Below are 20,934 nucleotides of genomic sequence, written 5' to 3'. Positions count from 1 at the left end.
ATCTAGTCGGATACCCGGTTATATAAGAGAAGATAATACTTTAGGTAATAAGAATATTCAAATCTAGTCGGATACCCGGTTATATAAGAGAAGATAATACTTTAGGTAATAAAAATATTCAAATCTAGTCGGATACCCGGTTATTTAAGAGAAGATAATACTTTAGGTAATAAAAATATTCAAATCTAGTCGGATACCCGGTTTCTTTTTAAGTAGTCCTTTAAACTGGATTAATATGATTGTTTCAATCTTGTCATCTAAGAATTACCAGCCTGAGATTACGGACTGGTTTAAAGAAACAACTCCTTCCATTTTCTCATATCACTTGAAAAATGCCGAGAATATAACATTACTATTTATAGGCTGCTACTTTCACTCAATCAGGACGCTACTTTTAATTATAGAAGATTACTTCAATTTTGTTGGCATTCCAATTAATAAAAACTGGTGCTGCTACCATCTTTTTGCTATTGTCTTTTTATATAAACATGTAGATAATATATTTTGAAGTGACGTTACAATGTGATGAGATGAATAGGAAGGCTCAGATACCATTATTGTCATAATAAAAAATAAAGAAAACCATCTTAAAGAGAAAAAGTGGACAATAGAAAAAAAATCGTCGTAACAAATTCTCTTAATATTCTTTTTTAAATTGTGCAAACAAATTATTTTAGAAATCCCAATAAAGCTTGATGCAAAAATCCATATTCAAGAATCGGAATTAGGCAATTTCTTCTCTACTCCTCAATCTTTTCTTTCAAGGTTAGTTTCCGTTTTTATTGGAAATCTTTTTCTTTTCTTTCTTCTATAAGTTCTCTCAATTCACTTTATTTAACAATGTGACCTAAATAAAACATTATGCACAAGAGAGACAGTTGCAGCAAAGTGAAAAGTAGAAAACAGTAAAATAATTGTCGTTTTCTTTCACACCTTCACACTTTCACATTTTCACACTTTCACACTTTCACACTTTCACACTTTCACATTTTCACTTTTATGGGTTTACACTTATATTGTTTCGAAAAAGTATTATTATGTAAAGCTATGATGTACATGTATCTGGGCAGTATAGCAATATTATACGATTTTTATATCGTCTTCGATCCATGTGGCATTTTTTCATGAACACAATTATTGCAGTATTCCAGTTTAAAACTAATTTCGAAAACGCCTGGTCTTGAGATTTTCAAAATGTGGTCATTTTTGTATCTTCAAATTGACTAAGATATTGCTAAAATTGTACCGATTTTTGTTATTTATTTGATAAACCAAGATTGTTTTATCTGCCAGTTAAAATTTGAACCAAAGATTCAAAGTTAAAGATTAAGGAAGAATTGAATCGGTAATTCAAATTTGAACTGGTGTGGTGGTAGGAAGTTCAAATTCATTAAATTTGGTCCCTGTTGATATAGTTCTGAGAGGAACCACAAGCTACCAATATCCGGAGTGTCTGGGCAGTCCTACGGTTCTTCAAATGACTACCACAAACCGCATTCAAATCTCCAGTATCCAGGTCGTATGCATATAAAGGCATGCAGAGCGTGAAACTTAAAATATTTAATTATGATCCGAACCGGGTAAAAGTGGCATATCTTTTACCTTTTATCTGAATACAAATTAAATCAAGTTTATAAACCTGGGTTTGTGAAAAGCTGGTCTCGGTATTCTAATCTCTTAAGTTTGAGTCTCAGGGTGTGAAAATATTGTTCACTAAACAACCGTGTGGTTACAGCATAAATAAGATTATTAATGTAAACACAATCGTTTTCTTGGTCTGTAATTCATTCAGCTCAGCTGGGTTTATTAAAACCAGGTTGTAATAAAATCTTTTATTATGATTAAATATCTGACTAATGTTGTCTGACAGCTGTGAAAGGGTGGAGCATCACAGGGTGTCCCAAATAAACATGAAAATAAAGTGAAAATTCAAAAAATTTGTCTTTTATTTTTGTGGCAAATTTTTGGGAAAATAAAATATGCAATATAAAAGTGGTATACAATTAATTTAACACATCCTAGGATTTCAAAATTGCAGCCGAATTATTTTTTCGGACACCCTTTATCCCAGGGTATCCAATATCCATTGATTAGAAGAAGGAGAAAATCGCTCAAGAATGTGATAAGGATAACGCAGAAAGTCCGGACCTTCCCCCTTCCCTATAAAATAATTTCCCTTAAATAATTGTTTTTAGAGGGGGGGGGGGGTAATTCAGGATTCAGAATTGGGTGCTTGCTAATGTGAATCCAATGAAAACTCCGGGTCATTTAAGAAAGTTACTAATCGCCTTAAACTTCAAGTTTCTTACTCTTCTCTTTCCAACCTAGCATGGTGTAAACTTTTGATATTTTAAACTTGGTCTAGGAGATATTAGTCAAATGTCTGCAGTATCAAGTTGCAAAAATATAATGATCAGAAAATTTGAGATTGACGTGAGAAATCAGTCGTTCTCTGACGCTCTATGTATGTAGTATATACTCCTTCAATGATAGATATTTTTACACAATATGTAAATAATTCAATTTTTTGTGAAGGATATGATTCCCCAGAGTTCCAGAAGCAGTCAAATTATAACCAGGCAAACAAATCAATTAAACTTGTTACATTTTTACATATTTCAAGTTTTCCTTAATACATTTTTTAGCTAAAAATCGAAATAATACTAAAACTGTTCTGTGAATTAACACTGGACGGATGTTAGAGGTTAAAAAAACTTAATTTCTGATTTCATTAATTGATTACCAAATGATGTGTTGTATAACAGGATAAAAACAGTGAGGAATATACTTCAAGGCCAAATCAAGGCTATAAACCACCAAGTGAGCTAAAAAATGTGTACGAGCCTCCCTCCAATCAAGGATTTGAGCCACCTAAAAAGCTATATGAACCACCAAGTGAGCCAAAGAACTTATATGAAAATCACCCAAATCCAGGATATGAGCAACCTAAAAAGCTCTATGAACCACCAAGTGACCCAAAGAATTTGTATGAGCCACCTCCTAATCAAGGATATGAGCCACCTAAAAAGCTCTATGAGCCTCCAAGTGAGCCAAAAAATCTAGATGAGCCCACTAAAAAGCTTTATGAACCACCAAGTGGGCCAAAGAATATATATGAGCCACATCCTAAGCAAGAATATGAGCCACCTAAAAAGGTCCAAGAAACACCAAGTGAGCCAACAAATTTTTATGAGCCTCCCCATTATTTAGGATATGAGCCACCTAAAGAGCTTTATGAACCACCAAGTGAGCCAAAGAGTTTATATGAGCCACCTCCTAATCAAGGTTATGAGCCTCCTAAAAAGCTTTATGAACCACCAAGTGAGCCAAAGAGTTTATATGAGCCACCTCCTAATCAAGGTTATGAGCCTCCTAAAAAGCGTTATGAACCACCAATTGAGCCAAAGAATTTATATGAGGCACCTAAAAAGCTCTATGAGCCACCAAGTGAGCAAAAGCATCTTTATGAGCCACCTAAAAAGCTCTATGAGCCACCAAGTAAGCAAAAAAAAATGTCTGAGCCACCTCCTAACCAAGGATATGAGCCACCGAAAGATCTCTATGAACCACCAAGTGAGCTAAAGAATTCATATGATCCACCTAAAAAGCTCTATGAACTACCAAGTGACCGAAAGAATTTATATGGGCCACCTCTTAATCAAGGATATGAGCCACCTAAAAAGCTCTATGAACAACCAAGTGAGCCAAAGAATCTATATGGGCCACCTCTTAATCAAGGATATGAACCACCTAAAAAGCTCTATGAACAACCAAGTGAGCCAAAGAATCTATATGAGCCACCTTCTAATGAAGGATATAAGCCACCTGAAAAGCTCTATGAACCACCAAGTGAGCCAAAGAATCTATATGAGCCACCTTCTAATCAAGGATATAAGCCACCTGAAGAGCTCTATGAACCACCAAGTAAGCCAAAGAATTTATATGAGCCACCACCTAATCAAGGATATGAGCCACCTAAAAAGCTCTATGAACCACCAAGTGAGCCAAAGAATCTATATGAGCCACCTTCTAATCATGGATATAAGCCACCTGAAAAGCTCTATGAACCACCAAGTGAGCCAAAGAATTTATATGAGCCACCTCGTAATCAAGGATATGAGCCACCTAAAAAGCTCTATGAACCACCTAGTGAGCCAAATAAATTATATGAGCCACCTCCTAATCAAGATCATGAGCCTCCAATTGAGCCCTATGGACCAGTAAGTAAGCCTAAGGATATTTATGAGCCCTCAAGTGAACCTAAGAATCTATATGAATCACTCCATATACAAAAGCACCCAAAGGAAAGAATTTCTATCTCATATTGAATTAATCATGTCATTTAATTTGTGTTAAAAACATACATTTCGTGCAATTACTTGCAACTAATACCACATGGCAGGTTATGATGTTTATTAAATGAAAATCTTGAACTTGAGATTCAATTCTTGTACAGGATGAGTATTCAGGTTCCAAGGAGCAGACGGAGTTATCTTTCTTTCAATCCTTGCACCACCACTCAGCTAAACAAAAAACTGATAAACAAATAGAACATGATAATCCTGAAGGATATGGTCCTCATGATAACCCAACTCCAGGGGGGTATGAGGACAGAGAGAGTCTACCTACTGGATATGATTACAAACCTCCGGATGGATATGATTCAGATGATAATCCAACTTTCCCACATAAACCACATCTACAAAAGGAACATAATGGTTACAATTACAAACCTCCAGATGGATTCAACCCTGATCATAATCCAACTTTCCCACACCAGGAATCAAAACACGATAATTATAAAGAAAACAATGAACACTACAAGTACGAGGCACCCGAGGGATATTCACCAAACTTAAATCCAACATTTCCAAACAAGAACGAAGTTGCAAATAAACAGAATCATTTACCAGAAGGATATGATTACAGGACACCTCAAGGATATTTACCAGCAGATAATCCAACATTTCCTAATAAAGAGGATACAACAGAGGATACAGGATACAAGTACAATCCTCCAAATGGATACAATGCTGATAGCAATCCTACTTTTCCGATAAAGAAGGAAGAAACAGGATATAAATATAATCCTCCAAAAGGATACAGTGCTGATAATAATCCTACTTTCCCTGAAAAGGAAAAAGAAACAGGATATAAATATAATCCTCCGAAAGGTTACAAAGCTGATGACAATCCCACTTTTCCTGAAAAGGAAAAAGAAACAGGATATAAATACAATCCTCCGAAAGGTTACAAAGCTGATGACAATCCCACTTTTCCTCAAGCGGAAGAGGATACAGGATACAAGTACAATCCTCCGAAAGGATACACCGCGGATGGCAATCCTACTTTTCCTAAAGCAGAAGAGGATACAGGATATAAATATAATCCTCCAAAAGGATACACCGCAGATGACAATCCCACTTTCCCAAAAAAGGAAGAAAAAGAATCAGGATATGAATATAATCCTCCGAAGGGTTACACCGCAGATGAGAATCCTACTTTCCCGAAAAAGGAAGAAGAAGTATCAGGATATGAATACAATCCTCCGAAAGGATACAACGCTAACGAAAACCCAACCTTCCCGAAAGAAAACAATCCTTCAAAAAAGAAGTTTAAACCTAAACCTCTAAACCTTCCTCCAACAGGATATGATTACTCTCCTCCGGAAAATTATGATCCGAATGAAAATCCAACTTTCCCCAAGGTAAAGAAAGTTTTTGATTATCTCCAATTTTTAATACACATTTAAATAATTATGAAACTTTTATATTTAATTTAATTAAAAGCACTACTATTTTTAAGAATTAAGTTGGTAATTAGATACTATCGTAACATTAATTTGGTTTTATTTTAACTAGAAGTTTATTCTGGGATGTATCCCATAGGTTCACCTGTTATTAACTGCAGGATAGGTTATGACTAGTCCATTAACCCTATTAAAATAAATAGTGACCCCGTTTAACGGTTGATAGATATTTGCAATGGTTGTAGGCTTTTATCGTCTTACCTTCATCTGAGCATGCGTTCTGGGAAATAGTTTCATTTTCTTTAACCAATACCCACATCAAGGAACTATATACAGGAACGCCCAACTCAGATATATGCATATTATATACTGTACACTGTGGGAGGAATGTAAACAAACCCAGTGCCCCCACAGAAGTTGAAGGGAAAGGATTAAAGCTCTGATGTGATATTACAGTCCAACAAAAAACAAGTTAATATATCAAGTTAGAGTGAATACATATGATTTTTGGCTTTCTGGTCAATATGGAAAATACAATAGCAATATATTTCTATTCCACCCCTTGGGCCCTTTTCCCTTAAAAATGATGCGTTGCCTCTGAATTCTTTGTTTTGATCTCCTCCCACTGCAGTACACAGATTTGACGCATCAGATATGGCGGTTCCTGGTCTATATATCTCTTGAACCACATTATATTAGTCTGTGATGTCGTAAACAAATGTGTACTTTTCCGAAAATATATTCTAAATTGTTGCCTGGTTTCAACAATTTAGAATTTAGATGTTTAAACTTAAGTTTTGTGCAAGCTATGTAAATTCCGTTCAAAATCTGTTTACTTTTAATCTATCAGTTGTACAATGTAGATACAATCCATGTATCTAGAATCCCTAAAATGCTCTAACAACCGATACAGCGAATACGCATTGCGCATAGCATTGGCATTTAAGTCTTTGACTACAGAAAGAAAATAGAGAATCAATATTCAATAGCGATCTATTCATTGACAAATAATATGATTAGCTCAACATGAGTGTATTGCATCGTGAAAGGTATGATAGTAAAGAGAATTAGATCGTTCAGACTAACGTTTAAATAAAATTAATTAGCAAAAATTAAATTGAACCCGCATTATTCTGTTTTATCAAAAAATAAATTAAATTGGACATTTTTTATGATTCCCTTTCTGAGAATTTACACTTATTTTAAGTTCAATCTCATTAAACCACAACATTTTTTGTGAACTTCAGGCTAAAAATGGGAAATCTAAACTAGACCAATGAACACACTTGATGTATTCCTTTTCTTTTTATACAATCAAATCATTCATTATTTAACAATATAAAAAATCTATTTTTGTTGTGTGAATTTACTTGTCAGTTTTAATATTTTCTTATAAAAAGGTGAAACTAGTAAAAACCAAATATTTGCCAATGATTATGCAATATGTAAAGTACTAATGAGAACCAACTTAGTAAAAACCACAAAAACCATATTTCCTTGTAGCAATATCTCAGGTTTATAGATTTCAGCAATCGTATTTTTACAAATGTAAAATGAGTTCTTTTCTTGCAATTTCAAGTAGCCCTCCGATTGTAGAGTGGCATATTTAATTCACAACAGTATCTTGTTTGATCAAGTATCAGTAAGATACTTAAATTTGTTCAGCTGAAAGTTTACTATTTTCAATTAAGGTGTCTAAATAAAAGTAACTTGCGCATTTATGCTTTAAAGACAATGAAGGAAATAATTCCAACACTTTTTTAGATGGAAAAAAATGTTGTTAATCAGAGAGAGGTTAAAACGGTTATACCATTTTTTATGCCGGGTAACTTGAAATTACGTCTACACTGTATACACTGTACACTGTACACTGTACACTGTAAACTGTACACTGTACACTGTACAATGTACACTGTACACTGTATACACTGTACACTGTACACTGTACACTGATTACACTGTACACTATACACTGTACACTGTACACTGTACACTGTACACTGTACACTGTACACTGTACACTATACACTGTACACTGTAAACTGTTCACTGTACACTGTACACTGTACACTGTAAACTATACACTGTACTCTGTACACTCTACACTCTAAACTGTACACTCTACACTCTACAGTGTACACTGTACACTGTACACACTACTTTCTACACTCTACACTCTACACTCTACACTGTACACTCTACACTCTACACTCTACACTCTACACTCTACACTCTGCACTCTACACTCTACACTCTACACTCTACACTCTACACAGTCCCGTCAATGTTAACCATTGACTCTTCTTTCAAGTCATGGATATTCTGCTATTGCAAATTGAGACTTGTAAATCTAAACTGAAATTTTCAACTCTTTTTAGTAATAATCTATAAATCATTCTTAATCTATATACACACAATAAACATATTTAACACTAGAACCACAGGATTATTTTCAGCAACTTTTTCAAGGCATAGATACTAGATAGAAATCCTTCCATGCTGTACAGTGTACACTCCCAGTTCACACATGCATGACAGTTCACACGCGTGAACTGTTGTAGTGTACACTGTATCCTTGCCAACTGTACAGTGTACACTTACAGTTTACACATGTGCACTGTTGTAGTGTACACTGTATCCTTGCCACCTGTACAGCTACACTTACAGTTTACGCATGTGTACTGTTGTAGTGTACACTTTATCCTTGCCAACTGTACAGTGTACACTTACAGTTCAAACATGCGCAGTGCGCACTGTTGTAGTGTACACTGTATGCTTGCCAGTTGTACATTGTACACTAACAGTTTTCACGTGTGCACTAATGTAGTGTACACTGTATCTATATATATTTAGAGTAGTAATCTCTCTTTGTTTGTTTGTATGTCCGGTCAAAACTGATTTGCTCCAAATTTTGACCAGGGAACTCGTAGTACCACGGGAATGTTTTTAGCTTGGTTTGAAAGTTCTTATTTGAATAGGTTGACCTTGTGTAAAGAAAACTTGGTTGTCAGGCAAAGCTTGGTACCAAGCTAGTGCTATATCAATATACATACATTTAATCAAAATTGTACAATGTACACGTAACTGATTTGATATGTACATTATTCAAAGAGAAAAGTGTAACAAACTGTACAGTGTAAAGCTTGCAGTGTAGTGTGCAGCTGTCATTGAGACAAACATATATGTGTATAATTAAAAAGACACTTACGTATGCTCTGTACTATGTAGTTTGTACAGTGTACATTTTAAAACAATAAGTTCATGTACATACAGTGAGAACCAGAAAACTCTGAAATAGGAAGACGAACTTATAGCAATACTTAAGTGTATTTTTACTAGATCAGATCACTTATTAAGTAAAATGTGGTTGTAAAATTGCTGTGTCCCACTATATAAAGTCATATCTTGAATCACAACTTGAGTAAAAAAACCGTTTTCCTATTTTTCAGAGTTTTCATGTTATCACTGTATCTTATATGCAGAATTAAATAAATGCAATTTAGAGTTTGTACAGTGCTCCTGAGAAGGAAGAGGAGCAGGAGTTTAAATCTCCCGAAGGATATAAACATCCAACAACAAAGGAACAGAATTATAGAATGTTTTTGTCAGGGAATCCTCATTTCTAGCCTTATTCAAAATAAACGAATGTTTGCGAATATAGATAAAAAATTATGGCTTTACTTACACTTATTTATTTTCTGTCTCATATGTTGTATCCCATTGTTAAAGAAATTTAAACCTTTCCAAATATGCAATTAATTTAACATTAACATTAACATTGATTTAACTACCTGTACGCCGTACAGTGTACGATCGGGAACATGGTGTCAGTACTTTACAGTTACATACGATTAAAATAAAAGTAATACCAATCGAATATAATATTTTTATTGAGCTCATCAAATGCTTCATTTTCCGCGACAAATTTGCGTACGAATAAATCAAGTGTTTTATTGTATTTTTTTTTCTGTGGGAAGCTTAATTCTTTTCATAAAACATCTGAAAATAATATTTTTACTTATTTTATTTTATTTAAATTAGTTTTATAATTGTTTCTGATATTCAGGTTTATACAGCAGATAATAACCCTACCTTTCCTCAACATAGATTTAGGAATTGTGTACATACAAGATACACATATACACACGTACACTGTACACTGTACACATAAATAAATACACATAAAAAAGGGTAAGTGCCAAGAAAGTTCTCTGGAGTAAATTCCTAAACATTAAAGTCCTGTGGGAAACAAATCTTCAGAATAAAAGGTCGTTGGGAAAAGTCCTAATCTTTATTGCAGAACAATTTCATTTTAAAACTTCATTGGAAATAAAACGTAAAAAGGTTCTGTTAGAAAATATGTTAATAATGTTGTGAATGTTTTCAAGAAATCAAATTCTGGAAATTTTAAACACAAGACTGTATTTCCAGTGACTTTTTTGGAACTTGAGCCAAACAATATATAATTTATTCATCAATTTTTCCCCGGGTTTTTGTTCCAGAATCTTTCTGATCGAACTTGTTACTTCTTTTTTCTTCTTATTTTTTTCCATATTTTTTTCTTCTTAACTTAAATTTTCAATTAAATCCCACGTAAACTTTTTTGCCCAATTTTTAAATCTCTTTTTATTATAAATAATAATATAAAATATTAATAAATATAAATATTTTTCTAATTCTAAGAACATTTCCTTTTCCTATTTGTCCTCGTTACTCCATTTGAAAAGCGTACTTTGCCATTTCTATATTTTCTTAATATTTTCCTCTCTCCCATATGTTCTTGTTTTCCAAGGGCAAGCTTTATATTTATTAAAGATTTGATTTAAGAATTGTTTCGTGGTTTGAATTATGGTCAGAATACCTTAATTAATACTTTCACACAGAAGGCCAGATCTTTGAATTCTGAATTAAAACATTGTATATTTTTTTTGTAAATTTGAATAGATTCGATTGTTTTGTTGGAATCCCAAAGACGGAAAGTGGCAAAAAGGATTGAAACTTTTTTATATGATTCGCACTCTCTTAAAAGTCATCATGTGGGTTTATCAATCTCCATTATTCCAGTGAAATAATAATAAGGTACTCATCTGAATTCTTCCTGAAAATGAACTCAGAACTCAATTATTGAAAGGTTTATCTCAAAATCTATGAAAAGTTACATCGAATAAATCTTAATAATTATTGAAGCCAAAAAAGTTTAGTTCTCGTTTGTTCTAACTTTAAATCTCAAAATCTGAAAGAAAACGCGGAAAAAAATTTAATTTTCAAAACTTTTATTCTGATGTATCAGAATATCTAAAGGAATTGAGTTTTTAGCGCAAACTCAAGTTTTCTGTTCCTTATATCTTTGCAACCCTTAAGATTATTTGATATATCAGAATTCATAGTTTAAAAAATCAAAGGTCATAAGACAGCTGGTTGCTAAGATATAGGGGAAAGAAAGTTAGAGTTTGTGGCAAACACTCATACTTTAGTTATCTACATTAAACATAATTTGATATATGTGTAATGTGTATATTATATGTACAATGTTTCTCTAGTATAATAATAAAGAACAAAGATAAACCTCCTACAGAGCTGAGGATAGGAGCTCAAGGAGAACACAGGGTTATTCAACAACCAGACTCAATATACAATACACCAAAGTCTTCATACAAATCACCGGAATCTGCGTATAAACCACCAGAAAATGAGCACAAACCGCCAGATAATGCATATAAATCACCAGATTCTGCATATAAATCACCAGAATCTGAATACGAATCACCAGAATCTGAGTATAAGTCACCAGAAAATACGTATAAATCACCAGAAAATGCATATAAATCACCGGAAATAGCGTATAAGTCATCAGAATCTACGTACAAATCACCAGAAACTGCGTATAAACCACCAGAAAATGATCACAAATCACCAGTCACTGCATTCAAATCACCAAGGAACGCCTGAAATGATTATTTTTAAAACTAATTTTTCTGTTTGATTTGGTATCCCGCTTTCTAAAAGTAGTCTTTGAGTTTTAAAAGTTTTATTCCTCCGCACATGAAAAGTTAGTTTTCCTGCAAAAATCTTTAATCTTAGTAATAATAAATGATGTTACAAAGAAAAGAAATAACTGCTAAAGCTGCATCCAATTTTGACCGAAATAAGTCTTTACTGTTGTAGTGGAATTGAGCCTTTGCCACAAACTCTGTTTTTCTTTATCTTTGAAACCCAATCTCGTAGATCTTATATATTCCAATCTATAAATTCTGTTAGATCAAATTGTTTAAGCTTGAAAGGTCTACACTATCAGGTTGGAAAGATGTGGGGATTGGAAGTTTTGAGTTTGTGGCAAAGACTCAATTTCTATATTTGTAAATATTATAATTTTCCTGCGTATCTCTAGTTCCAAATATTCTGATGATGTAAAGCCGACCTATCCTGAGATCACAACACGATCCAACCCGTACCAGGAGGTAGGTTTTCCTTATACCTTGAGCTAGGTTCTGGGGATTCACGGCGGCAGCTTCCATTTAGAATGAAAAGGGCAGTTTATACATTGGAATTAAAAAAATGATGATAGACAGATTTTCCAATACTTAAAATTATAAAACTATGCAGTCTGTTTGTGAGGGGTGGACATTAATTTAATCAGTTTTTATACATATTTTAAAACTTTAAATAAGATATAATAAGCACTACAAAACATTAGTTTAACAAATTCCACTATAGATTTTCTCTCAGATATGTGAAACGTAGACTTTGGAAGAAAAGTTAACGAAAAATAAACGAAAAATAAACTAAAAATAAACTAAAAATAAACTAACAATAAACTGAAAATAAACTAAAAATAACAAAAGAACGATTGAGTTCTTTGGTTAGGTTAACAATTCACAAAACATAAAAACGCAAAACTTTCAAAAAATTATTTTTGTAGATCCAGCTTGGCAAATAAGTTTTTCATTTGATCCTTTTTAAATGATTAAAAATCCAAAAATCCCCTACCCTCTCTCCGAGCTACTATTTGTGAATCCGGTGCCATTTAACAATATGTTGAACCCCATTCTGGACAGATCTCCGTTTCTTCATCAAATCAATTATTGATAAAAAAAAAATACAAGAAAACGTCAATGAATGATATTTGATATTTGCAATTTTGATATGAAAAATATATATAAACTGTTTAAATATTAATAAATTTAATTTAATCCTTGAAATAATATTATCATCTTAAAATTAAACAACTTTCATCTTTTTAAACAGTTCATTATTAAAATAACTTGATACATTTTAGATTTGAATGTTATGACATATGTAATGCAAATAATCAGCTAATGTTTGATTAGCTAACCGTCTGAACAACCTAACAACTGATTAGTTAACCGTCTGATCAGCCTAACAACTGATGATTTGACCTTCAGGTCAGCCTAACACTGATTAGCTGATCGTGTGATCAGCCTAACAACTAATAACTTGACCTTCAGGTCAGCCTAACAACTGATTAGCTGATCGTCTGAACAGCCTAACAGCTGATAATTCGACCTCCGAATGACCGTCTGATCAGCCAAATGATTGATTAGCTGGCCGTCTGATCAGCCTAACAACTGGTAATTTGACCTTCAGGTCATCTTAAGAACTGATTAGATATCGTCTTATCAGCCTAATGATTGATTAGCTAACCGTCTGAGCAGCCTAACAAATGATTAGTTAACCGTCTGAACAGCCTAACAACTAGTAATTTGACTTTTAGGTCAGCCTTACAACTGATTTATTGACCGTCTGATCGGCCTAACAACTGATTAGCTAACAGTCTGATCAGCCTAGCAACTGATAATTTGACCTTCAGGTCAGCCTAACAACTAATTAGGTGACCGTCTGATCATGCTAGCAACTGATAATTTGACCTTTAGATCAGCCTAACAACTGATAAGCTGACCGTCTGATCAGTCTAGCCACTGATAAGCTAACCGTCTTAACAGCCTAACGACGGATAAGCTAACCGTCTGAGCAGCCCTAACGACTAATAATCTGACCTTCTGATCAGCCTAACTGCCGAAAAACTGCACGATCTTTCTTCTTAGTCAAAGAGAGGAAATATCATATCTTTAAAAGTATTCTTACAAATCAGGATGATTTGTGCAAGCTTATGAAAAGATGGCATCTCGTAATCTACATCTTTTAAAGTTTAAATTGAAGCAGTTCAAGATGAGAATAGTAATGATCAAATTCTTCCCAAATACCCTCTTTCAAAGTTCATGTAACCTTCCTTAAAATATAAATTTAATATTTAATATTAAGTGTACTTGATAGGCTGGAGTACATAGGCCTGGTACAGGGGAATCCTATGGTACAGAGAACCCACAGGTATTCAAGTTCATGTACCAAGAAAAAACAAGAATTTAATCATGTAATTTGAAAAAATATTAAATATGTTTAGATTGCTACCTACTCAACTCCTACCAACACTCTTTACAGGTCTTTTAAAGTTTCTTCCCAACTATAGAATTATAATTAAAGGGGGCAATTTTCTAACGCCCCCTTTCAAGCTACGCAGACATATTCTAAACAACATATCTAAATGAATAATTATAACATAAATTCATAATTAGAATAAAAATAAAAATATCATTTTCTGATTTTTGGGAATTTTTGCAAATCCAAACTTTTAGAATTAAATTGTGAAATATTTAATTCCACAGAAATTTTACAATTCTCAAAATTCATTGACGAAAAATATTCAGAATTACTAAAAGTCTAATGTTCTTATTTTAAATATTTAAAAAATAGTTTGTTTTATTCAAGAAATTTAATGCTTTTAAAATGTTTTAAATATCTTTAGTACTTCTGTTATATTCTGTTATATTTTTGTCAAACTATATTCTGGGGACCACTGTATTCTATTAAACAATTCTTTGTTTAGACATGAATACTTGAGTCCAAGGGAACAGGTGACATATTTTATTTATAATTATTGTACAGTTAAAACCAGAAAACTCTGGAAGAGGAAGACGACTTGAAGACTCAATTTATGACTTTATGATTAGTTCAATGAACATGATTACAGTAATTGTACATGGTGTACAAAGACCTTATTCCCTTATTTAGTTTAGTTAATTTTTAAATTTTTTCATTTTTTTATTTGCTTTTTAATGTAACAATATCCAATCCGATTAATTATTACTCTAATGTCGTCTTCCAATTCCACAGTATTCTGGTCCTTACTGTATAAAATATGGAAATTAATCGATCATATTGATATCTTTCACAAAATATTTAAAGAAGGTAGATATTCAAACTATTTTTTCAATCTTGCAGTTTTGTTATTATTTTACTGCAGTGCAGCTGTAACTCGATATGATGCTTGTAAATAATATTCAACAATAAATGGTTTTATTTAAACTGTAGTTAATTGAATTGAATAAAGAAATGTTTTCTGCAAAAATATGATGAATATTTCAGGATATTGATTATATTGTAAATTCGGAGAAAACAATAACAAAAGGACCCGAAGTACTTTACAGTACACCAAAGGTAATAAAAAATAGAAAATATGTTTTTAAGCTAGAAAATATGTTTTTAAGCTAGAAAGTATGTTTTTAAGCTAGAAAATAAACTTTTAAGCTAGAAAATATATTTTTAAGCAAAAAAATATGTTTTTAAGCTAGAAAATATGTTTTCAAGCTAGAAAATATGCTTTTAAACTAGAAAATATGTTTTTAAGCTAGAAAATATGTTTTTAAGCTAGAAAATATGTTTTTAAGCTAGAAAATATGTTTTTAAGGTAGAAAATATGTTTTTAAGCTAGAAAATATGCTTTTAAGCTGTTTTTAAGCTAGAAAATATGCTTTTAAGCTAGAAAATATGCTTTTAAGCTGTTTTTAAGCTAGAAAATATGCTTTTAAGCTAGAAAATATGCTTTTAAGCTAGAAAATATGCTTTTAAGCTAGAAAATATGCTTTTAAGCTAGAAAATATGTTTTTAAGCTAGAAAATATTTTTTAGGCTAGAAAATATGTTTTTAAGCTAGAAAATATGTATAACACTGACTTCTGTACATATATAAAGGAGGGATTACAACCAACTTAGCAATAGTGCATTTCGAACATAGGCGCTTCGTGCCTATGTTCTATTTCAATTGTGAACATTTCTTTTTGTATACATTGTTAAACAGAAATAAAAAATTTGCGAATTTTAAAAAGAAATTCTTGGATTTTCAAAATTTTTAAAAATCAAATTTTGTTAGAGGCGAATTTTTGAAAATTCAATCATCCTAGGGTCATGTGAAGTCCCACACTAAATTTGGACCTGATAGGTTTAAACGTTTTGACGTTTATTGGATACAAACAAACAAACAAACAAACAAACACCCACCCAGACAAACAGACAGACAAGCCAAATTTATATATAGAAGTAGTAAGCAAGAGAACATTGTCAATTATAATACACTTTACAGTGTACATACTCATACGGAATAGATTACTGACTCATGTACCTTGTACCTTGTACAATGCACAATGTAAAAGAAGTAGAAATAAGTTATCACAAATTATATTATGTACAGGAGGAAGTTGAGGGAAGAGTACATGAGATTCTAGAAGGAACTGAACAGCTTCTATTTTCCTTCCTGATACCCTCTACCCTCGCACAAGCCAATAATATTGCTGAAATTCAGAAACTTGTAACCCAGGGTGAGAAACTTGAAAAATATATTTTTTAATTATTATTAATTTATTTTTTATTTTTCTAGGATGTCTAGGTCTCCCTCGTAAACTTTTATTTGTGGATAATGTAGCTCAGCTGCCATATAGGTATACTTTAATATATGCTCAGCTCCCATATAAGTATACTTTATTATAAGCTCAGCTCCAATATAAGTATACTTTAGTATAAGCTTAGCTCCCATATAGGTATACTTTATTACAACCTCAGCTCCCTTATAGATATACTTTATCATAAGCTCAACTTTCATATAGGCATACTTTATTACAAGCTTGCTCCCATATAGGTATACTTTATTATAAGCTTAGCTCCCATATAGGTATACTTTATTACAAGCTTAGCTCCCATATAGGTATACTTTATTGTAAGCTCCCATATGTATAGGAATTGAGTCCACAAAAAAAATTGAAAATCTAATGAGCTTTCCAAAATGCGGTCTACCTTCTTTGTATCTTTAAAATTATCTGAGATATTTAACATTTAAATAGTTTTGTTGATTTTTAATATATTGGAATCTGGACAAATTTCCTAATATCTCCGTCAATTTTGAAGGCGAAAAAATGGTAGACCACATTTTGGAAACCCCTGGACTAGAAGTTTTCGGTGTTAAACATCCTAACTGTGATACTACAAAATAATGTTTACAAACTAATTCCGCATTGAACAAAGACCATATTGAAAGCGTCAGTCAATTCCCATGTTTATTAGGACAACCTGTAGTTCTGTAGTTGTAAAACTAAACGGAACCATTCTTGGAACCCCCAAAGGTTCATCATCGGCATAACATTTTTTTTATTTTAGATTAAATATTTTTAAAAATATTTAGGATTGGAGATATGAAGGGAAAAATCTCTGAGCTTATAATTCAACTACAGCATTTACAAGAAAACAATTATAGGTAACTGCACTACACTAGGAAAAATCATAATACAGAGTGATCCTGTAAGCATAACTATGCTAAATAAAACAAATCAGTTCTCATGTTTATTGGGACACCCTGTACTTAAGAAATGTCGATAAAGGTTTATTAATTTTCATCTGCTGTAACTGATCGTTCAGAGAGCGGGGGAAGGCAGGCGGCAATAAGCCATAACATTTTCCCCTTCCATGCCACATATTAGCTTTTTTGTCTTCCGGCAGCCATGAGCCACATCAGTACGGTCTTCCATGCCACAGCATTTGAGTCTTCTGACAGAAATTACGTTTTTAAATAATAAATTTAGTGCATTGAAATTGTGATTTTCATTAATCAGGCGACGTCATGCAAAAGTTATATATAAAGAACTTAATATTTTTATTTTAAATTAAAATAATGACGATTCATTTCAACATTAACTGCTAAACTTATTTTCCAAAAAGTTAAATTTCATCTTTTCTCCAAAATGGCTTATTTTTGAAAACATTATGAACAGTAGAAATGATGGACTATAACATACATTTAAAGTTCACTAATCGAAAATTTGCACTATTCGACAAGAAAATTGCAAAATAGATTTTTTTTTTGAGGAAATTTGTAATGCTCTACAGTTAATATTGTGATTTTTCTCATTTTTTTCTTATTTTTTAGCCTACCCCAAACAATTTGTCTCGGTGCCTACACTACGTTAATGATGTAAAATTTTCTTTGTATAATGTAAAGCAGATTATAAACTGAACTTTAGTAAACTTCTAAAATTTCTTAAAGGTATGATCGTTTGCGTAATGAGGCAGGATTTTTAAAAATTGCAATTTCAGTACCCTGAATTTATCATATAAAAACGTAATAACTACCGGAAGACTCAAATGCTGTGGCATGGAAGACCGTGGTTGTGGCTCATGGCTGCTGGAAGACAAAAAAGATAATAAGCGGCATGGAAAGGAAAAATGTTGTGGCTTATGGCCACCTGCCTTCCCCCACTCGTTCAGGCAAGGTTATAATGCATTATTACCTTGCGTTCAGGGAACTTTAGTCGAAATAGTCGATATGGTATAAGATTACATTTGCATAGTATTTCATAATTAAAACAAGATACGATTACGAAAATTCTGGTTCTCACTCTGTGCAACACTTCTGAAGACAAATTTTATATAAATGAAAATATGGTTTTCAGGATATCAGATTATGAAGATATCCAGAATACATTTAGAAGAATAGATTCATCTACATCAAAGCTATGCAAGGGTCCTTCTAGTCTACCAGTTTTAGCTGTAGATCTACAGAAACATTGTAATCTACTTCAGGTAGATTTAAATATATTAGTCTACCAGTTTATCAGTAGATCTACAGAAACATTACAATCTACTCCAGGTAGATTTAAATATATTAGTCTACCAGTTTAATCAGTAGATCTACAGAAACCTTATAATCTACTCCTGGTAGATATACATATGTTAGTCTACCAGTTTTATCAATAGATCTACAGAAACCTTATAATCTACTCCAGGTAGATATATATATGTTAGTTTACCAGTTTTATCAATAGATCTACAGAAACCTTATAATCTACTTCTGGTAGATATATATATGTTAGTCTACCAATTTTATCAATAGATCTACAGAAACATTGAAATCTGCTCCAGTACCAAAGATAAAGAGCCGTCATTCAGAGCAGGATTGACCAAATCCGACAACTTTTTAACCATGAATGAAATCCTAAAATCCTAGAGACTGTAACTTCATTATGATAATATTAAGCCTTCTTTCAACACCCATTAAATACATAGGATGTAATAAAGAAATCCCTGTATGTTCCTTTGTTCAGGATGCCAAGGTTGTTACCATTTTTAACATGATTGCTGTTCCTTGTTTTGTTTATCAGGTAACCAGCCTAAACCCTTTAATTAAACTAAACTAAACAAAAAATGGGCGTCAAAAAGGAAATAATTACTCAATAGAATTCTAGTGTTCGAATTCCTATACCTTTGCAACCCGATGGTTTAAACCTTAAAGGGTGTATGTACAACATCAGGTGCAAAGATATAAGGCTTTGACAATTTGAGAATGAGGAGAATAATAATTTACTTCAGAATTTTGACTTAATATTAGATTTAAATTTAACCTAAACTTTGAACCTAATCCTGAATTCAAACATTCAGTATAATCTTTAGCCTAGACCTTAAATTAAACCTTGAACCTTAAAAACCTTAAACCTGATCTCGAACCTAAAACCTTGAACCTAAACCTTTAACATATTCCTTGAACCTAAACCTTGAACCTAAACCTAAACTTTAAACCTAAACCTTGAACCTAAACCTTGAACCTAAATTTTGAAACTAAACCTTGAACCTAAACCTTGAACCTAAACCTTGAACCTAAACCTAAACCTGAAACCTAAACCTTGAACCTAAATTTTGAAACTAAACCTTGAACCTAATTCTTGAACCTAAACCTTAAACCTAAATCTTGAACCTAACCCTAAACTTTAAACCTAAACCTTGAACCTAAACCTTGAACCTAAACCTTGAACCTAAACCTAAACTTTAAACCTAAACCTTGAACCTACATTTTGAAACTAAACGTTGAACCTAAACATTGAACCTAAACCTTGAACCTAACCCTTGAACCTAGCCGTAAACCAACATTATTTCCTTTAACTTAATTCTAAAGATTAATCTGTACCTCTAATCTTGAACCTTCAACCTATAATCTGAATCTTTAAGTTAATCCTGCATCTAATAAATTAACCTAAAATTTTTATCTTGTCCCTAACATCTTGAACCTAATCTTATAACTTCACACTTAAGCCTTAATCTTAAACCTTAAAGATTACTCCTAAAACTTGATTTTGAATCTCAAACATAAACCTAATAGATAAATCTTGAACCTTAATATTTGACCTGAATTTTAAAGATTAATGCTGATGATCTTGAACTTTTAAACTAAAAAATTAATCTTAAACCTTAATTTTAATCCTAATACTTAAACCTTGTTCAGGGTGCTGTTGATATACTTGGAGATAAAATATCTAGATTACGAGAATATTAATTGTGAATAAAAAGTTCTTGGATATTATTTTAACCCTCTTCTACAAGAACGGCGTGGATCTTGAAGACGATCTGATATTTATATCTGATATTTTTTGACCAATTAATGAAAAATAATGTCAAGCCACAATTTTATTATACTTCTTCTAGTCAATCTATGTGTAAATACATATTATTTTTACCATTTATTTGTATATTGTTTAAAGCAGGACCGTACTACTGGAAAGTATTTTAACGTTTTTTATGAAAAAGAGGGAAGTACCAGGCATGGGGGGGGGAGTAAAGCCCTCTTCTACATTGAAAAGCACTAATTTAAAGGGACTGTTAAGTATAAACGAAAGGGGTATAGGCTGAGACCTCAGAAGTTCAGGAGTTGATTGACACCTATATGGTTTTAAACAGATCATATCCATGACAAAGCGCAACCAATCTGAAAACTAAGATATCCAGAGGAGCCAGAAAAACTCAGATTGCTCCTGTTATAATTTGAATATAATATTTTTTTTCATTTTTAAATTGATA

At 32.4% G+C, this 20,934-nt stretch overlaps 1 protein-coding gene across 1 annotated transcript in view; it reads left to right on the top strand.

The window, feature by feature from the left end:
* The window catches only part of LOC111695007 (titin), a 20,961-nt gene extending 363 nt beyond the window's left edge, over positions 1 to 20,598 (top strand). Inside the window, exons 2-21 of the mRNA XM_023464136.1 lie at positions 106 to 166; positions 678 to 765; positions 1,416 to 1,516; positions 2,536 to 2,579; positions 2,766 to 4,304; positions 4,457 to 5,707; positions 9,253 to 9,330; positions 9,816 to 9,862; positions 11,290 to 11,688; positions 12,138 to 12,207; positions 14,042 to 14,095; positions 14,169 to 14,206; positions 14,652 to 14,679; positions 15,191 to 15,262; positions 16,292 to 16,418; positions 16,478 to 16,538; positions 17,276 to 17,347; positions 18,540 to 18,669; positions 19,191 to 19,247; positions 20,363 to 20,598. Of these exons, the coding sequence (XP_023319904.1) occupies positions 106 to 166; positions 678 to 765; positions 1,416 to 1,516; positions 2,536 to 2,579; positions 2,766 to 4,304; positions 4,457 to 5,707; positions 9,253 to 9,330; positions 9,816 to 9,862; positions 11,290 to 11,688; positions 12,138 to 12,207; positions 14,042 to 14,095; positions 14,169 to 14,206; positions 14,652 to 14,679; positions 15,191 to 15,262; positions 16,292 to 16,418; positions 16,478 to 16,538; positions 17,276 to 17,347; positions 18,540 to 18,669; positions 19,191 to 19,247; positions 20,363 to 20,413 (4,368 nt within the window). The 3' untranslated portion in view covers positions 20,414 to 20,598. The remainder of the gene's footprint in view (positions 1 to 105; positions 167 to 677; positions 766 to 1,415; positions 1,517 to 2,535; positions 2,580 to 2,765; positions 4,305 to 4,456; positions 5,708 to 9,252; positions 9,331 to 9,815; positions 9,863 to 11,289; positions 11,689 to 12,137; positions 12,208 to 14,041; positions 14,096 to 14,168; positions 14,207 to 14,651; positions 14,680 to 15,190; positions 15,263 to 16,291; positions 16,419 to 16,477; positions 16,539 to 17,275; positions 17,348 to 18,539; positions 18,670 to 19,190; positions 19,248 to 20,362) is intronic.
* Positions 20,599 to 20,934: the final 336 nt, after the last annotated feature.

Source organism: Eurytemora carolleeae, unplaced genomic scaffold (genome assembly GCF_000591075.1).
Source record: "Eurytemora carolleeae unplaced genomic scaffold, Eaff_2.0 scaffold147, whole genome shotgun sequence".
In the NCBI taxonomy this organism is placed as follows: Eukaryota; Metazoa; Arthropoda; class Copepoda; order Calanoida; family Temoridae; genus Eurytemora; species Eurytemora carolleeae.
Note: the sequence above shows the minus strand (reverse complement) of the source record. Positions and strands in the feature narration are given on the sequence as shown.